The sequence below is a fragment of the Pleurodeles waltl genome, chromosome 3_1, assembly GCF_031143425.1.
Source record: "Pleurodeles waltl isolate 20211129_DDA chromosome 3_1, aPleWal1.hap1.20221129, whole genome shotgun sequence".
In the NCBI taxonomy this organism is placed as follows: domain Eukaryota; kingdom Metazoa; phylum Chordata; class Amphibia; order Caudata; family Salamandridae; genus Pleurodeles; species Pleurodeles waltl.
In genome coordinates, this window is record NC_090440.1 from 1,925,379,703 (window position 1) to 1,925,396,965 (window position 17,263).

General features: G+C 45.9%; 1 protein-coding gene across 1 annotated transcript in view; it reads left to right on the forward strand.

Annotated features, from left to right (window-relative positions):
• Positions 1-17,263, forward strand: part of LOC138285788 (solute carrier family 13 member 2-like) — a 266,384-nt gene that overhangs the window by 200,720 nt on the left and 48,401 nt on the right. Inside the window, exon 9 of the mRNA XM_069226166.1 lies at positions 12,071-12,192. Within this exon, the coding sequence (XP_069082267.1) occupies positions 12,071-12,192 (122 nt within the window). The remainder of the gene's footprint in view (positions 1-12,070; positions 12,193-17,263) is intronic.

Below are 17,263 nucleotides of genomic sequence, written 5' to 3' on the forward strand. Positions count from 1 at the left end.
AATATATTCGCAACGTACAACTTGAAGCTTCATTTTTTCTTGTTTTTGTGTGATTTTGTCATTATCTGTGTTAATTTTTGATTTATGTCTGTTGAGACATTGTCGTTGATATTACAGTTTACCCAGGTCTCATCTGGGATTATGGAGCCCCCTTTAGTCTGTTTCATGGCATTTTACGACCAGACACCTTCACCCATCATAGTTTCAACGGTACATGTTTTCGTAGATTCTTAATATTCCATATCCAGCAATATCATATTAAAGCCCTTCAAATCAAGATACTTTCACACATGAAGCTGTAGCAAATATACATCCATCAATAAGTACTGCATTGCAGACAAGACCTCTCTTCATGCAGACTCGTTTAATTCAACCTCAAAAGCATTCTATTGGCATACGGCACATAGAGAAGAAAATATAATGAAGGGTAGAATAGGTAGTGTTTTAGTAGATGAGCAACAGGCTGGAACAGGGCTGAGAAGGTATTTATATATCCATACTTCGCTGACTACTGTTGTGAACAGAAGAATTAATCACAAAAATGCCCTGGGAAGATGGAAGAAATCCCCAGCACTCGTAACAGCATAGCCCAAGAGATCTCAGCTAAAGAAACAAGTTTGAAAGGCTTGCAACCATAGGGACTGGAAGTAGGGATGCAGGTGGAGGGAGGGTACTGAAGCACTCCAAAATACCCATACTGAACTTAGAAGGTGAATGAGCAATAAATTTGCATTTACATTTTGCTTTTATCTCGTTGCATTTGCTGTGAGTTCAAAGACAGAGTTTGGTGGTCAGACTGCCAGACTGCCATGTTGGCGGTCCCAAAAAAACACAATATTGGCAATTTTACATACAGGCGCATTACGAGTTATACAGTAGGACCAAAGTCCGTCAACCAAAAAAGGCAGACCGGCAGCGGTGCGGAGCTAGGAAATAGGCAAGCCAACCTCCAGCCCCGAAAGCACAGCAACCAACCACTGACCGTATTACAAGTCCAAAGTCGCAGTGGCAGGCACTGAACCCCAGCAGTCCGCGGTCACCAAAGTAATACACAACTGCACATTGGATGGATTTGGAAACAACACAGCTGACACACATTGCCACACTGGACAATCCTCTGCATTTACAAAGCTAAACACTAAAGCCAGAGCGCATTATTTACCACACAGCACAGATACTAGGCACCACTATTTTCTCACCACCTCTTTTCACACCAAGCACACACTTCATACACAATCCATGTTCACTTCATATGTCGGAATAGCATTGGATACCTGCCAATGTTGCAACTCAGAAATGCCCACATAAGGATGTCAGGAGTATAGGCTTGAAAACATACCTATTACACAAATCGCACAGCAAGTATCTTGAAGGGAAATTACCTGGCAATGAGACTGACACAAACAATGTAGCTATATCAAGGTGGGGATATGTCAAAGACTTACCCTTCGTGCACCCTTTGGATGAATATTGCAAAGCATTAGCACCCCAGTTTTTTCCAAAACACTCCACGCTCTACGCCACACATTCTGACAACTACAGTTCTTCGTACAGTCACAGTCATTACATCACATGACATACTTACACCCATGAGAAGTAGTTATTGATGAGCTCTTCCCGCAAGTCATCTCCTTCCTCCTCTCTACTGTCACCCTCACTTGGCATTTCAGGAGGCTCATCCGGTGGCACTGCAGACTACCCTCCTCTGGGATGTATGGGATATTCCTCCGCAGGGCAATGTTGTGGAGGGTGCGGCATGCCACAGTGATCTGACACACTTTTCTGGGTGAGTAGAAAAGGGCTCCACCAGGGTGGTCCAGACACCTAAATCTGGCCTTTAGGAGCTCAAAAGCCTGCTCCACTACCTGCATTGTTCTTCCATGGGCCTCACTGAAGCATACTTCCCCTGGCATAGTTGGGTTCCTTAGTGGCATCAACAACCAAGGATGGTTTGGAAATGCAGAGTCTCCTGTTAAGGAATGGGACATATGTGCAACAATTAGTCCCTCTAATCAGAAGTGTGGCACCAGACAACCAGCCAGGCCTTCTCTGGGTACAGTTGTGACATCAACTGGGGGATAGTGTTGTTCAGCATAATGAATGACTCATAGACTGAACCCGGATAGCGGGCACAGACCTGTGAAATGTATAGTTCCACCAAACATACAACTAGGAGGTTGATGGAATGGAAGTTCTTTCTGTTGCCGTATACTTGTTCATTGGTATTCAGTTTGGCCAAGCCAACATGTTTGCCATCAATAGTCTCTACCATGTGGCCATGTGGGATGCATGCTAACCATAAAAGTCAGCCTTCACCTGGGTTAAATCCCCATGTTGGGGAAACTAGATGTGGCTGTCAATGTGTTTCAACATTTCTGAGAGGACATCCTCTCACCAGACTGGACATGGGGTGGGATATGCCAGCTGACAGGGCCACTGTACGTTAGAAGGACCCTGTGGCTAGGAAGTGCAATACTGGCATAACCTGTATAATGGGTGGTATGCTGCTTGGACTACTAATAGCTGGATCAGATCTGGCTCCAACTGATGACATAAGTCCACTATTGTTTGCCAATTCAGAACATATAGGATTATGATGTGGCATTCTTCCATGGTCCAAAGGTCCGGCAGTGGATATTAGACAGGTGGTTGACACATCCTCCCTCTCCCTGGGTAACTACAAATGACAAGAAATTAGTTCTGACATTAGTCATTGTGTCCCCAGCTACATACATGATGCATGTCAATGCTAACATGTAACAAGTCATTTTAGATGGGATAGACATGGTAAACAGTACACTTCATAGCTGCTAATAACACAAAGATCACACGCGACCTCCATGGTTTGCCACACAAGTGTCCACATCATGTATCTGGACCAAACTCAAATATGTGCATCACAAATGCCCCTCGAAATGTGACTGGATATACCGACCACAAAAATGACCTTTGACAGAGGTGGACTGTGTTCCACTGTAAAAGGCCTTCTGTGCTCTGCAACATACTACAATGGTGTTTGAGTAGTAGGACCTACATGACAAGACAGGATAAGCATGTTTTTGAACTCCATACTACATTTTCTGAGATGTGATGCAGTTTATAAAGCCCAATACCGCATTTCAGATCTCTTAAATACCTCTGGATGACCTACTCTACTGGACGTTAGGAACCACGACCGCCGGTGGAATTGTCATGGTGGTTGCAACCGTGGCAGACACAGCCAAAGGCGGTTGCAGGCCAATGGCGGTCGTGGGCAAATGGCTGTGTCTGCTGGTGGTGACGACCGCACATGTGGTGGATGTGACCTCCATGTTCTGCAGATTCACTCACTTGACTCCTGACACTGGTGCCAGCAAGACCTCCACTACCGAGCTGCTGTGTACCGTCTCTCGGAGCAATCATGCCATGTCCGGCAGGTGATAGGGCCTAAGCCTTCTCACCAGAGGCGCTGGAGAGGCTGGTGACTGAGGTCCTACCCCTGTATGAACAGCTCTGTGGTGCACCAGAGAAGCAGATAAGTACCTCATTGGCACAGTTTTCTCTGTACTTTACCATACTTTCCCTCCTCACAGGCTAGAATATGCCATGTGTGCCAAAATGACTTCTCATGTGCTTATATGTGCAGTCTGTGTGGCATCAATGGGAGGGCCAGTTTGTAGGTATTGGTGGACAGTGCAATACGGTGAGTTAATTGACATTGTGTTATGCATGTGTTTTGTATTCCTGGATCCTCCTTGTGTTGTATGCACATAACCAGGTGAGGTGCCATTACAGCCATCCACTGACATCTCATTCCTCATGATTTTGTATATATGAGACATCATGTATGTGCATGACAGCATGAGCTGAGTATGCATGTTGTATGTGTTGGTTGTATTTAATGTGAGGTATGTGTATCTTGTCACAGATTTCTTCACACATCTGCTCTGTCTGGACTGCTGTTTGGAAGGCATATCATCACTCTCTCTGCCCTTCAAGTTGCCACACACACACACCACATGACAATTAGCTGGTGGCTACATGATGTGCTGTCTTGCATGGAAGTGATGGGAATGGAGTGTCATGTAGGTTCTGTCTGCTCAGCCGGCAGAGACCAGGACGTGTAACATGTATCTCCCAGTATGGGTCCTGGTCTAGGCTGAGGTGGAGTCACTGTGGCTATGCAACTGTGGCCCTGTGCCCACTCCCTGTACCCCATCAGTTCCTGTCATGTCGACAATACAAGGTTCTGGTGTAATATCCTGCCCAGAATGCCTCATTTCTTTGATTAGATTAGGAATGGGTACAAAGGTGAGTTATTGATCTATTTCACATGTGCACTTAGCATCATTGTCAATGTGTGTCTCAGACTCATGATAGGTCCCTTATTCCCACAGCCCTGTTGTCACCTTCACACAGGTCATATTTGTCATGTGCAAGCTTGTTGCATACCTAACATTCCCACAGTGCAGACAGTGTTTTGATTTATGGGAGGCCATGATGTGTGACACAGTAGCTTGCTCACATAGAAGAAACTGTGCAATGCATGCCTTTTTTCTTTGGATGCCATCTCTGTAGGATGGACACATATGTCCAAAGGAGTGTTCTATGGTATGGGTACATAGCACATAACCCCACCCCCTGAAGTGGGTACATAGCACATAACCCACCCCCTGAAGTGACATGAGTCTGCATTTGTTGTTGTACGTGTCCACACATGGACAGGGTAGACACTTTCTGAACCAACCATGCCAGTCCCTTCATTGTCAACCATGCGTGATGTTTGAGTTTGTACTCTGGCAGTTGCCTGTAGGGACTGCATGCAGGCAGTCATTTTCACAGAGTGTGAATGTGTTGGTCCATTAATGTCAAAGGAGTTTACCCTCAGGGGCAGCTCCTCCACAATGGCAGAGGAGCGTCGCCCCACTGACTGAGCCACCAGATGAAAAATAAAACGATAGTTGCACTATTGATTTATTTTTCATCTGCTGGCTCAGCCAGCAGTACAGGAAGGGGCGGGCAGGGCCATGGGAGGTGGAAGGGGGGAGGAGGAGAGAGTGTACCTGAGTACGCATGTGTGTTTGGCCGGCTGTTTCGGGCTAAGGAAACTGCACAGACCCCAGGGCTGTGTCTGAGCGGCAGTCCGAGCCACTCAGACCAATCCTGGCGCTGATTTCATGCTATGTTTAGCATAAAAGCAGTGCCGGGATTGCTGGGGAGTCTTTTCTGGTATCCCACTGAATGCTGAGACAGCAGAAGGGGATTGAGGTGACAGGAGGCAACGGGAGACGGGTGGCGCAACGAAAATGTAAGTGTTTTTTTTACCCTTTAGAAGATACATAGGAGGGCCCCGAAGATCGCATAGTCCCAGCTGGGGCTGTCCTCCCAATGTGGGTGGGGTGCCCATTGGGCCATGGCCCACCTAATGGCCCGCATCCTGGTGGTGGCCTATCCTGAGCTTGATGGGCGTTTGAGAACAGAACAGCAGCCACAAGGGAGTGAATACACTGTAAATCCCTGCCTGTCCCATTGCCAAGTGATTGAGTGAGGTTCTGACAGCTCCACTTGACAATTAGGGACGAGCCATGTGCCACACAGTAGATGAGTGAGTGTTTGTGTAGCCATGTCATGTGGTGCATACTGTTGTGCCTTGCCAATTGGCCCTGGGACCTAGGGCACAACTGGATGGAATCCACAAACCACTTGCTCTGCAGGGACCACATATGGCTTTGTACATTTAACAATCAAGTACTGTTTGTTGTTGTAGTGGGTGTAATTTCTATACAACAGATCACTACTTCTAAATTCCCCAGGCCAAAAGTAAGTAGGTGATGGGTCACTGTCCTCTACCATGTGTCTGGGCAAATGTGTATATAGACATCTGCCACCTAGAAGCTATTCATCTTCATTGTATGATGGCTGTTGGTGCCTGATTGCAGTCTGTAATGTGAGGATGTCTAACATACATGTGACAGGTATTACATAGGTTTTTGAATGCAGCTATGGATCACTACTTTCCCTTGGTAAGTGGGGAATGTCCATTGACATGATTTATGTGCCATCACTGTTGCCAACATTTCTTATGCCTGCATGTCATCATGTGTCACTTTCTCTATATTAAACATTTGTAAGCTGCAATTTCATGTATGGTCTACCTATTCTGAAGGGATGATGTCTGTATTCCCTCATATATATGTGCATGGAAAACTGTGTGTGGAATAGGACATTTACAACGGAGGTACATTCCATGTTGTGCCACGTACAGGAGTGTGTCACCATTGTTTATTAGCTGACATACCCTCATGCATCATAGCATGTCATTTGGCATGTACAACTGCAGTAGTAATGAGGGACATGACAGGTAGGCCTAGAGTTTAGAGCTACAATGTGAATATCTATGCCCTTGATGTAGCATCATGTAGAAAAGTGCACTGCACATGTGATCTGAGGAAGGTTTGTAACTTGCAGTTATGTAGCCATCACATGTATGTGGGTGCAGGCATTCATCCACAGACAGACATATAAGTTTGTATAACCAAAATGTGCAGAGTGAAGTAGCTTCCAATTAGGCAACATGTTGAGGGCCTTCAGCAAGTGCATGCAAATCTCAGGGCCTCTCCACCATTCAAGGGACTAATGACGTCTGCTAATGCACTCAAAGTATGTCATATTAAGGGGTTCCAGACACTAGAGGTGATTATCCTGGGACTTGCAGATTTATTGTGTTGTGAATTTTGGGGCTATCTCTCCCTTACATCTTGCACATGATGTCTACAGTGTTCATTTCCATGCCACATGTGTGGTCTATCTGAGCAACATTGATACTACTTCCTTGACTCTCAAGGGACAAATATCACTTGGTGAAGTGTACATTGTTGATATGTGTCCAGTGTGACATGGGTATTGTACTGTTGTCATCAACATGGCATGATTTTGTATCATCAGTCCTCATCGTTGGGTCATCATGTATGTGGCAATTAGAAGTGTGCATAACCTTGTGTGGGATCTGTGGAAATGCATTTTGTATTGCCCTACTATTGTATGCCAACAGGTGACCGTGGTTTTCTCCATGGGCCAAAGCTTTGAGGGTGTCTTCTGATGGTTGAATGGTCATTGTGATTGCACAACTTCAGCTATGCAATTGCAGTTGTGTGAGATCCTGATTTTCCAGTTATGATGGCATGCATGCATATGGTATAGCACATGTATTGGCCACTTGGTGTTTGTTGCTGGGGCATACTTGTAATCATGGTAATGTTTGCTAATCAGAGCTTTTGTTCAAGTGTGATCATGGACATGTGATGACCCTATTTCTCTCTGTCTTTGCAGCATCAGCACCGGCAAGTGAAGGAGACGGGTCAGAGCCAAATAGGGAAGCATCTGGCCACAGACCTTGGGTCAAGACACCACTGACACAGAGGGATCCAGTGGCCCAGAGGGCGATGGGAGTGCCACGGGGGGACTGCAAAATCATCCTCATCATCATCGGATTCCTCCTCCAAAGAGTGGTGGCCGACCCATCAGGGCATCCTGCTGTACCATCCGTGTCCACCACCCCCGTTCTATCACTGCCCTCCCTGTTCTCCTCCCCTCCAAGTTGGCTGTGCCCACTCATCAAAGAAGGTGGGCGTATCCTTCGCCGCAGGCACCTCTGCCTCAGCCCCTGTAATCCACGCTGCCCTGAATGAGGAAGCTGTTGAACTCATGAGAACAATCTCTGTGGGTCAATCAGTTATTGTCAATCCCATCTAGGGATTGGCCACCCAACTGTAACAGACCAACGCATTCCTGGAAGTCATTCAGTGTGCGATAGCTGGCCTACAGAGATCTTTTCAGGCTCTGGCCTCCAAACTGATGGCAGCCAGTCACCTCCAACCCTCCGTCCCCCCTCCTTCTCCCTCTTCCCAGTTTAAATCCTCCCTCCCCCTACCTACCCAAAGCACACAGACAGATCCAAACGCATCCACATCAACACACAAGAGGAGCACACACAAACACAAGCACCACAAAACACACAGGCATGCAAGAAAACAACAGCCACCCACGGACACAATAACAGTCACAACTTCCATAGGCACCCCATCACCCCTAGCATCACACACACAACATCAAGCATACCCACAGGCACCACACCAACAGTCACTGACACAACCACTACACCCATCATACCTGCAGACACCACCCCAGCAGACCCCCAGACATCCACCACAAGCACCACACCCACAAGCACCGTACTTACAGACACACAGACATCCATCACCTCCAGCCAACCCACAGCCACCACCCCAACAGCCTCATCCACATGCATCACTCCATCCCCCAGCACTCCACCTCCCAGTGACCCAAGACACACAAACGCACTCACTCACCAACCCAAGAGACACACACCACACACAAGCATGCCTCCCAGAAGCACACACCCATGACATCTACACTAACACAGCATACAACCACTGCCTCGACCTCCAAATCACGACACCCTTCTGCTGACGTCTCCGTGTCCTTAAGAAGGTTTTTTTTGTTTGACCTGGACCTTTCCCCTGTTCCCTCCACTCCCCGCCACAAATCCAAGAGGCCCCCACCCAGCTCCCAGCACCTTCCTTCTACCCCCCCAGGCCTCCCCTGCCCCCCTGCAAGCACCCATACCTCTCCTCCCCAAGAAGAAGCCCACTCCTCCCAAAAAGAAGACCACCCCTTCCAAACTCAAACCCACCGCTTCTAAATGTGACTCCCCCCTTCCCCCGGGATAATACCTGAGGTGCCTGCCTGTCCCCTTGATGCCCCTTCCTGTGGCAGGTACCATTGAAGTTGGGCATCACGTTTAGGCACAACACTGTGCTATTATTGGACTGCATTTAGACTGGCCAATGGCCTTTGGACTTCAAAATATTTACTGTTTATTAAACCCAAACAGTTGTTTTTTTTGGGTATATATTTGTCCTGCAATTCCTTTTTTCACCTTCATGTTGTTCCTGAGTGACTTGGTTTGTGTGCCTACAGTTGTGTTTGTTTGAGCCTGCTTCCTGATCCATTTGCTGTTGTTTGCAGTATCTGACTTTGGAGGCACTGCTAGTGTGCCCCAAGAGAAGGTTATATGTTGAGTGTATGAATATGTGGGTGTAAATGCAATGGTGGTGTCACGGCATTGTGTACTGTTTGGAATGGAATGTATTTAATCTTGTGTTGTCCAATGTAAGCATGTATGGTGTTAGACTTGTCCCTGATATGGCTTATGTATTCATCCGATGTGTGTCAGCTTTGTTTGTGCAGACATAGTGTGTGTTCAGTTGTGTTAGCTTTGTTTGCATTTGACTGTGCATGTGTCCATTTAGGTATTTGTACCTTGCAGATAGTTCCTGTAGAGGTATGTCCCATGCAATTGGAGTAGTATGTGCTTTATTGACTTGCACTCCCACATTGTGCAGATGGGCATGACATTTTGATCTAGTAATGTTTGTCTCTGAGACACATGTAGGACGACTTCCTGTGCACATGTTGTTTTAGGAGCTTGTGGAAAGTGTGGTGTGTCCAAGTGCAGCCTCCTTCCCTGAGTGTTCCTGGTGTCCCTATCCCTATTACTCAGGTATTCTTAGCATGGTGTTCTTTGTCTAATTGTCTCTCTGTCTATTGGGCATGTCATTGTCCTTCCATTGTGCTAGGATGTGTGTGTCCTTTGCAGGGCTGTGTACTGGGAGTGTTGTTTGTGTTCTGTGCCACATTGATATATATGTGTGTTGTATGTGACAACAGTCATTGGCCTGTGTAGAATGTGAGTGTGTGAGTTGTATTGGTAGATGTGATGTTTGTGTTTTGTTGGTGATGTGTGAGACAATGTTGTGTAGCCTTCACTATCCCTGTGCCTGAGATGTGTGGATGTGTGGCTCTCTGTCTATTGGGCATGTCATTGTCCTTCCATTGTGCTAGGATGTGTGTGTCCTTTCCAGGACTGTGTACTGGGAGTGTTGTTTGTGTTCTGTGCCACATTGATATATATGTGTGTTGTATGTGACAACAGTCATTGGCCTGTGTAGAATGTGAGTTGTATTGATAGATGTGATGTTTGTGTTTTGTTGGTGATGTGTGAGACAATGTTGTGTAGCCTTCACTATCCCTGTGCCTGAGATGTGTGGATGTGTGTTTTTGTGAAGTGTTGCTGTGCAGTGTGAGTGATCTGCCCAAAGGGGACTTATTGTGACTGTGAATTTGTCCGTCTTCATATATGATTTGTATTGTGTACACAATGAGACGTGTACTTGATGCCTGTAGCGTGTCCTCCATATGACGTGGATGACGGCACTACGATCTGTTATTCTGGGAAATTACACAGGTAGGTGTGTGTGCTTACCTTCAGTTGTGCCCATTGAAGCATTGATTTTGTGCTCCTTCAATGATCAACAACAGCGGCAGTACATGTGTGATGGGTTCCATGGCGGCATTGGACGTGTGAGGCTGTCTGCCTGTTGAGTGTCTCCCTTTATACTGTCCGTTTCCGCCTTCTGAGATGTGGTGTTTGTACTGCCACAGTCACATTAGCGGTGTGCAACGTCGTAATGTGTCCGGCTTAAACACAGGTTGAGCCGGCCTGTTTGTGCTGCCTTGTGATCACGGCAGTCTGTGCTTCCTGGCAGTGCCAGCAGAACCGTGGCGGTTTTTGCTCTATAAGCCAGCATGACTTGTGATACGGTGGACGACTGCCATCCCCACAGTGGTCGGACTGCCACTGCCACCATGGCATTCGACGGACCACCAAACTCGTAATGAGGTCCTGAGATCAAATGCCAGGCTGCCTCGTGACAAATTGCTGTTTTCTTAACGTGGGGATTTGTGTTTACTTTTTTTCTCTGACTGCAAAGTGAACTGCGCTGCGATCTTGCTGGGGTGTGAAAGAAAATGCTGTAGGATGTCAGTTTTTCTCTGACGTGCTACAAAATTTAAATATCTGTAAATAAACTATTCAGATATTTCAAAATATATCAGCAACTAAGAAAGCACAAATGCTGTTCATTGTTTGTAATTCTGAAGTGTACTTGAAACAAAGATTTTAACAGAATTAAAACAAATGTAGACACTTTACTTGGTAATGCACAAATTATAAATATTTGCTGAAGCTGAAACCCAATTTCTGCAAATCATCCTTTGCATGCCTCATAGTTTTATCAGTAAAACTGCATGTCTGGTCAAATTTAGCAGTGATTTAATTAGAAAATGTGCTATCTATAAATGACAATGTTCCATCACACCATGCTTTAGTAATGTATTTGCAATAGTGTTCTTCAAAACGCACTACCGGCTACGTCCCACATGCTTACCATGCTCCTGTTGATTGGGCATGATTCATTTGCTACACATTGTGTGACACTTGGATTTTCACTATTCCTGTGACTTTAGTGACGTAACATTGATGGCAGCACTCCCACACTGAAAATTGTTCTATCCCAGCTGCTTACAATCAACAGCAAACTGCAAAAAGATGAGGGTCTCATGTTAAATAGGCTGAAGGGCCCTAAAAGTGCCACCATCCATGCTATGTCTGCAAAACTACGAGCATGCCACCTCAAAAGCTCCTCTCTCTTAACGACAGGGACGTGTTGCGCTGCAAGAGTTTACTGTGACTCTAAATTTATATGACAGTGGGGTCCTAGCCTGATGCCAGAAACTCGTATACCGAGGAGAGACTGACAACTAAGGCAGCGTGGTCACAGCACTGCAAGCACAGCAGTGGTGTGTTATACCTCAGCACTAACAGAACAAGGTAGACAGTCTAAGCATTTACCACAGATAGAGTTACAAGTCAAAAAGTATAATTTTAATGTACTTGGTTACCAGGACACTGAAGCCCTTTTTTACCCAAGTCGCACATTTCTGTCATTGTTTATATGGCAATTGCAAGATATGTACAAAACTGTGTGATATGTTTGAGGATGGATAAGGCAGTTCTCTGTTTTCAATAGTTCTTTCATGCATGAAATCCAGAAATTTCCAGGCACGTGTTGTGCAGATGCTGTTAAAATCATTTCTAAGCGTTTCTAAACATTTCTGCTCCTAACGAACACTTCTTTTCCCCATGTCATTGATCTCACTTATCCTTTAGATGGCAAGAGAAAGATTCGAGTTCCTCCTGCTCTGCTGAACTGGAAGACGGTGCATGAGAAGATGCCTTGGGGCATCGTGCTCTTGCTGGGAGGCGGCTTTGCACTGGCCAAAGGCAGTGAGGTAATTTTATGCGTTTCTCTCTTCCCCACTGTCCCCCACTGCTTTAGCTAAATCTGTAAAACCAACAGCTGCACTCTCCTACAATGTGTCCTGGTCTTCTCTATTTTCCACACAATATCAAATCGCAACAGTGACCAATGTCACATTCCCAGTAATGGCGGTGAACTACTGAATCGTTATCCACGTTTTCAAGAGTGAACCAACTAGAAGCTCACCACATAACTCCCAGCCTCTTCTTATGTTACCAGCAGTAACGTTCACGGCATAATATTATTTGTAAATCAGGGACGGCCAAGTGTCTCCCCTTATCTTGTCTTTTGGTACCCATTGTACTTTTTTTCTACCCCTGATCTCAAGAGAGGTGTAGGCAGTGTCAGTAAAAGGAAGTAAATAGTACTTTAAGAGCCCTGTTTTCTTTATGTATTTTCCACTCTTCCTCCTTCTGGAACAATTTTAGATGGTTGGTGGAAATATGTTGGACCAAAGGGAATTGGTCATGTGATACCACTGGTATTTGATATCTCCACTGTCCCTAGAATTTTAGGGGCTGCTTTAAGAAAAGTGGCACTGCACACAGTGCAGCGCCACTTTCCTTGCGGCCCTTAGCACCCCTACATGACACCATGGGTGTGCCGTATTTAAAATACGGCGCACAATTGCGCAGGGTAGGGAGCAATAGCGTCAGCATTCCTGACGCTATTGATGTACTCTGCAGGAGTAGTACCAACATTTTGGTGCTACTCCTGCATACATAGGGCCCATAGAATTTATTGACATGCCCCCTTTTAACGACTGCTCTGAGCAAGCATTAAAAGTGGGGGAAAACATTTTCGGCCCACCTAACGGGGGAACACCCTCTTTGCATACATTATGCCTGGTGCAGGCATAATGTAGTGCAGAGGGTTAAAAACTGGCACAATGCACATATTGCGCCACTTTGTAAATATGGCCCGGCATTTTTGTCCATCTAACACCACATTAGTGGAAAAAAGAAATGACGCTAATGTGCTGTTAGGATGGCGCTAGGGGCTCTTAAATCAGCCCCTTAGTGATTCAACCTCTAAAATACTAAGATGATCCTATGCATTTCCAAAAAATGACTTTAGACTTCAAGAGTTATTGTTCCATACCTTTAGCCATCGCACTAATCCTAAAGTGGTCACACACCTTAGTTCAGCATGACCAAAGGTTTTAAGACAGTCCAAGCCCTAACTTTACCTAATAGCCCCTAGTACAAAAGTGATTTCGTCATATTCTTAAAACTACCCAAACTTCCAAGAGTGACAAGGTTCCTACTATTTTCCCTGCCTATGACGCGTACTGTGGTATGCTGCCTTACACTGATATATGTAACTATCCTGTCCTTATTGTGGTGACATATGCATATGTACAGAGTACTGTTATGTTGCTCATGGTGGTTAAGGATACCAAGTTCAAATAATGTCCAAAATATTATCTATAAAAAAACAAGCAATGGCAAAGTCAGTAGGTCTGGTCTTGGCATTCCGTGATGTGGCCAGTGTGATGTTTTTTATTTCAAAATTATTATTTTTTGCAAGCATTAAGAACAAAAATAGAAGAAACACAATTCGTCTTTTTTTAAAAAAGAGAAACATGCTAACTTCCTAAATGTAGTTAATTCAAAGATTGGTTAAAAATTTCACAGTCATCAGGTATCGATGGATATAGTTCCTTCGTTTTGGAAAACAAAGATGTACAAAACCAAGCCATAACCAAGCCATAGTGGGGAGGCGGGTTGAAGACAATGTCACATTGTGATCATAAGTATTTCGTACTTGATTCACAAAGCCATCTGCACCTGCATCTAAGTTGAAACACAACACATGTAATAATGTGCATCTCCTTCAACAAAAACATTGCTTTAAGGCATAGAGAAACAACAAGTCAAAAAGATAAGCTCAGGGGGTGGGTTCTTCCTTCTTGCAAATATTTAGAGCAATGCTCCTCCATGTTTCTAATCCTAGGAGATCCTATTAGATGTACTTTGTAAAGAACTTCAAAGGAACACGATGTAGCTCTTTTACAGCACAGAATCATAAAATACTTTGGTGTTTGGTGTTGGTGTTTTACTCGAAAGACTTGATTGATAAAATGTGTCTTAAATGTCACCTGGAGAAGAAAGAATAAAACTTCAGAAGGCCCAATGCAGTGCAGCTGTCTTGGCCCATTGATGTCATGGGAGATTTCAAATCATCCCTAAGTATGTAGATATGAGGGGGTGTGGCCAAGATGGCAGCCAGAGTGGTTACATAGAATGGAGCTCTGTGTGAGGCCCCCATCTCAAGATTCCGTGAAACTCCTTTGGTTCCCCCACAGAGTGCTGCTGATGGTGTGAGGTCAAGGCTGGAAACCCAGTGGATCAGCCATGTGGAGCTGTTGGCTGGATTTCAGCTGTTGCATGCTGGTTCGGGGCTTTGGGCTTTGTGGACCCAGATCCAGACAGCCACGGCCTAAGCTGCATCAAGTGGGTGTGCATGGTGGCGATGGCCTACTACCTCCATAAAGCCTACACTGGCAAACCCCTCCCCCACCCAATATTTGACAAGCATGGGATGATTACCAGGATTAGAAATGAGAGCCGTTGACTTTGAATGACTGGAAAACCTTCTGTGTGCCATGTAGGAAAGTACCCTCTTTCTGGCATGGTTACCCCCATTTTATGCCTACTATCAGTGTGCTTAGACTGTTTTTTTACTGGGATCCTTCTAACCAGGACCCCAGTGATTGTGCTCTCTCCCTCCAAATTAGGTTACCTTGGACTTTTGTGCACTCACAATTGGCATGCTCGTGTCCCCTTATATGTCCTTAGTGTAGTAGGCTGGCCTGACTTATAGTGGGTACCTGATGGTACTTATACCTTGTGCCAGGTCCAGTTATCCCTTATTAGTAGATTATTAGTGGTCTAGCAGATTAGGCTGATAAAGGTAGCCATAGCAGAGAATCCTAGGCTGAACTAGGAGACATCTAAAGCTCCTACTATACCACTTATATCATATAGGTACTATATCATAAGAATCACAATACTCAGAGTTACTAGAAATAAAGGTACTTTGTTTTAGGGACAATGTGCCAAAAATATCTCAGAGGATATACTCACTTATGAGTTAAGTAAAATACACAAAATATACACACAAACCAAAATCAGGTAAGTAAAACAGTCAGAAAGTAGTGCAAACACTGTGGAATACAATAGGATGCAATAGGCCTAGGGGCAACACAAACCATATACTAAGAAAGTTGAATGCGGACCATGAATGGACCTCTAGGCTACTGTGGTGTGTAGAGGGTCACTGGGAGTGTAAGAAAATACTAAGGGTGTCTAAGATACCCCACCCCAAGACCCTGGAAAGTAGGAGTAAAGTACTACTATTTACACAAAAACACACTAAACTCGTGATAGAGGATTTTGCAAAGACCATAACAGACTGCAAAGCACTGAAGACAGGTTCCTGGACCTGAGGACCTGCAAAGGAAGGGGACCAAGTCCAAGAGTCGCGAAAGTGTCCGGGGGGCAGGAGTCCACTAAACCCCGGTTGAAGGTGCAAAATGGCTGCCTCTGGATGGAAGAAGCTGAAGCTTCTGCAACAACGAAAGGTGCTAGGAACTTCTCCTTCGTGCAGAAGATGTCCCATGGAGTGCTGGAGGGTGCAGAGTTGTTTTCTTGGCAAAATACCACAACAAGCCTTGCTATCTGCAAGAGTCACGGTTGAAGAAAAAGGGTGCTGGAGGACCAGGATGTCGCCACTTGGGAGAGGAGACAGAGGGCACCCACAGCAATGTGGAGAGCCCATGCACAAGAAGGTAGCACCCGTAGAAGTCCTTGAACATGGGTTCAAGAAGACTGACCACGGCGTTTGTCTCAACACTACAAAAGAGGGTCCCACGAAGCCGTCAACTCAGGGAGTTGAGCAATGTAGGATGCAATGCTGGGGATCTGGGCTTGGCTGTGCACGAAGGATTCTATGGAAATGTGCACAGGAGCTCTAGCAGCTGTAGTTAACGTGGTGCACAGGATTATTGTCTGGAGAGGGGAGGCAAGGACTTACCTCCTCCAGATTTGGACAGTTGGACCACAGGACAGTCTGGGTCAATCAATCAAAAATTTTATAAAGCGTGCTACTCGCCTGTAAGGGTCTCATGGCGCTGGGGGGTTGGGGAGAAAAGATAGGGGGGGGGCTGCCATTTTACTGTTCGAAAAGCCATGTCTTGAGGTGGTTTCTGAAAGACAGGAGGTCCTGGGTCTTGCGGAGGTTGGTGGGGAGGGAGTTCCAGGTTTTGGGGGCAAGGTAGGAGGTGGCGGGTGGGAATGTGGAAGTTCACTCTTTCCTTGAGGTAGGCTGGTCCAGTGCTGTGGAGGGACATGTGTGCGTGGATGAGGACTTTGAAGATGACCCTTTGGTCGATAGGAAGCCAGTGGAGGGATCTGAGGTGGGCGTAGATGTGTTCATGGCGTGGGAGGTTCAGGATGAGGCATGCGGGTGCGTTTTAGATCCTCTGGAGTTTCTGCTGAAGCTTGACTGTGGTGCCAGCGTAGAGGGTGTTTCCGTAGTCTAGCCTGCTGCTGATGAGTGCATGGGTGACGGTCTTTCTAGTTTCTATGGGTATCCATTTGAAAGTTTTTCGCAGTATGCGGAGGGTGTTGAAGCAGGAGGATGTGATCGAGTTGATTTGCTGGGTAATGGAGAGAGAAGAATCTAAGATGACGCTGAGGTTGCGTGCGTGGGTGGTGGGTGTTGCCGGTGGTCCTAGGGTGGTGTGCCACCAGGAGTCATCACATATTGTTTTGGTGGGGCTGAAGATGATGATTTCGGTTTTGTTGGAGTTTAGTTTGAGGTGGCTTGCTGTCATCCATTTGGCGGTGTCTAGGAGTCCGGCGTGGAGGTTGGTCTTGGCGGTGGTGGGGTTCCTGGTGAGGGAGATGACGAGCTGGATGTCGTCTGCGTAGGATATGATGGTGATTCCGTGTGGGCGGAGGATGTTGGCGAGTGGGGCCATGTAAATGTTGAAGAGGGTGGGGCTGAGGGAGGACCCTTGGGAAACTCTGCAGATG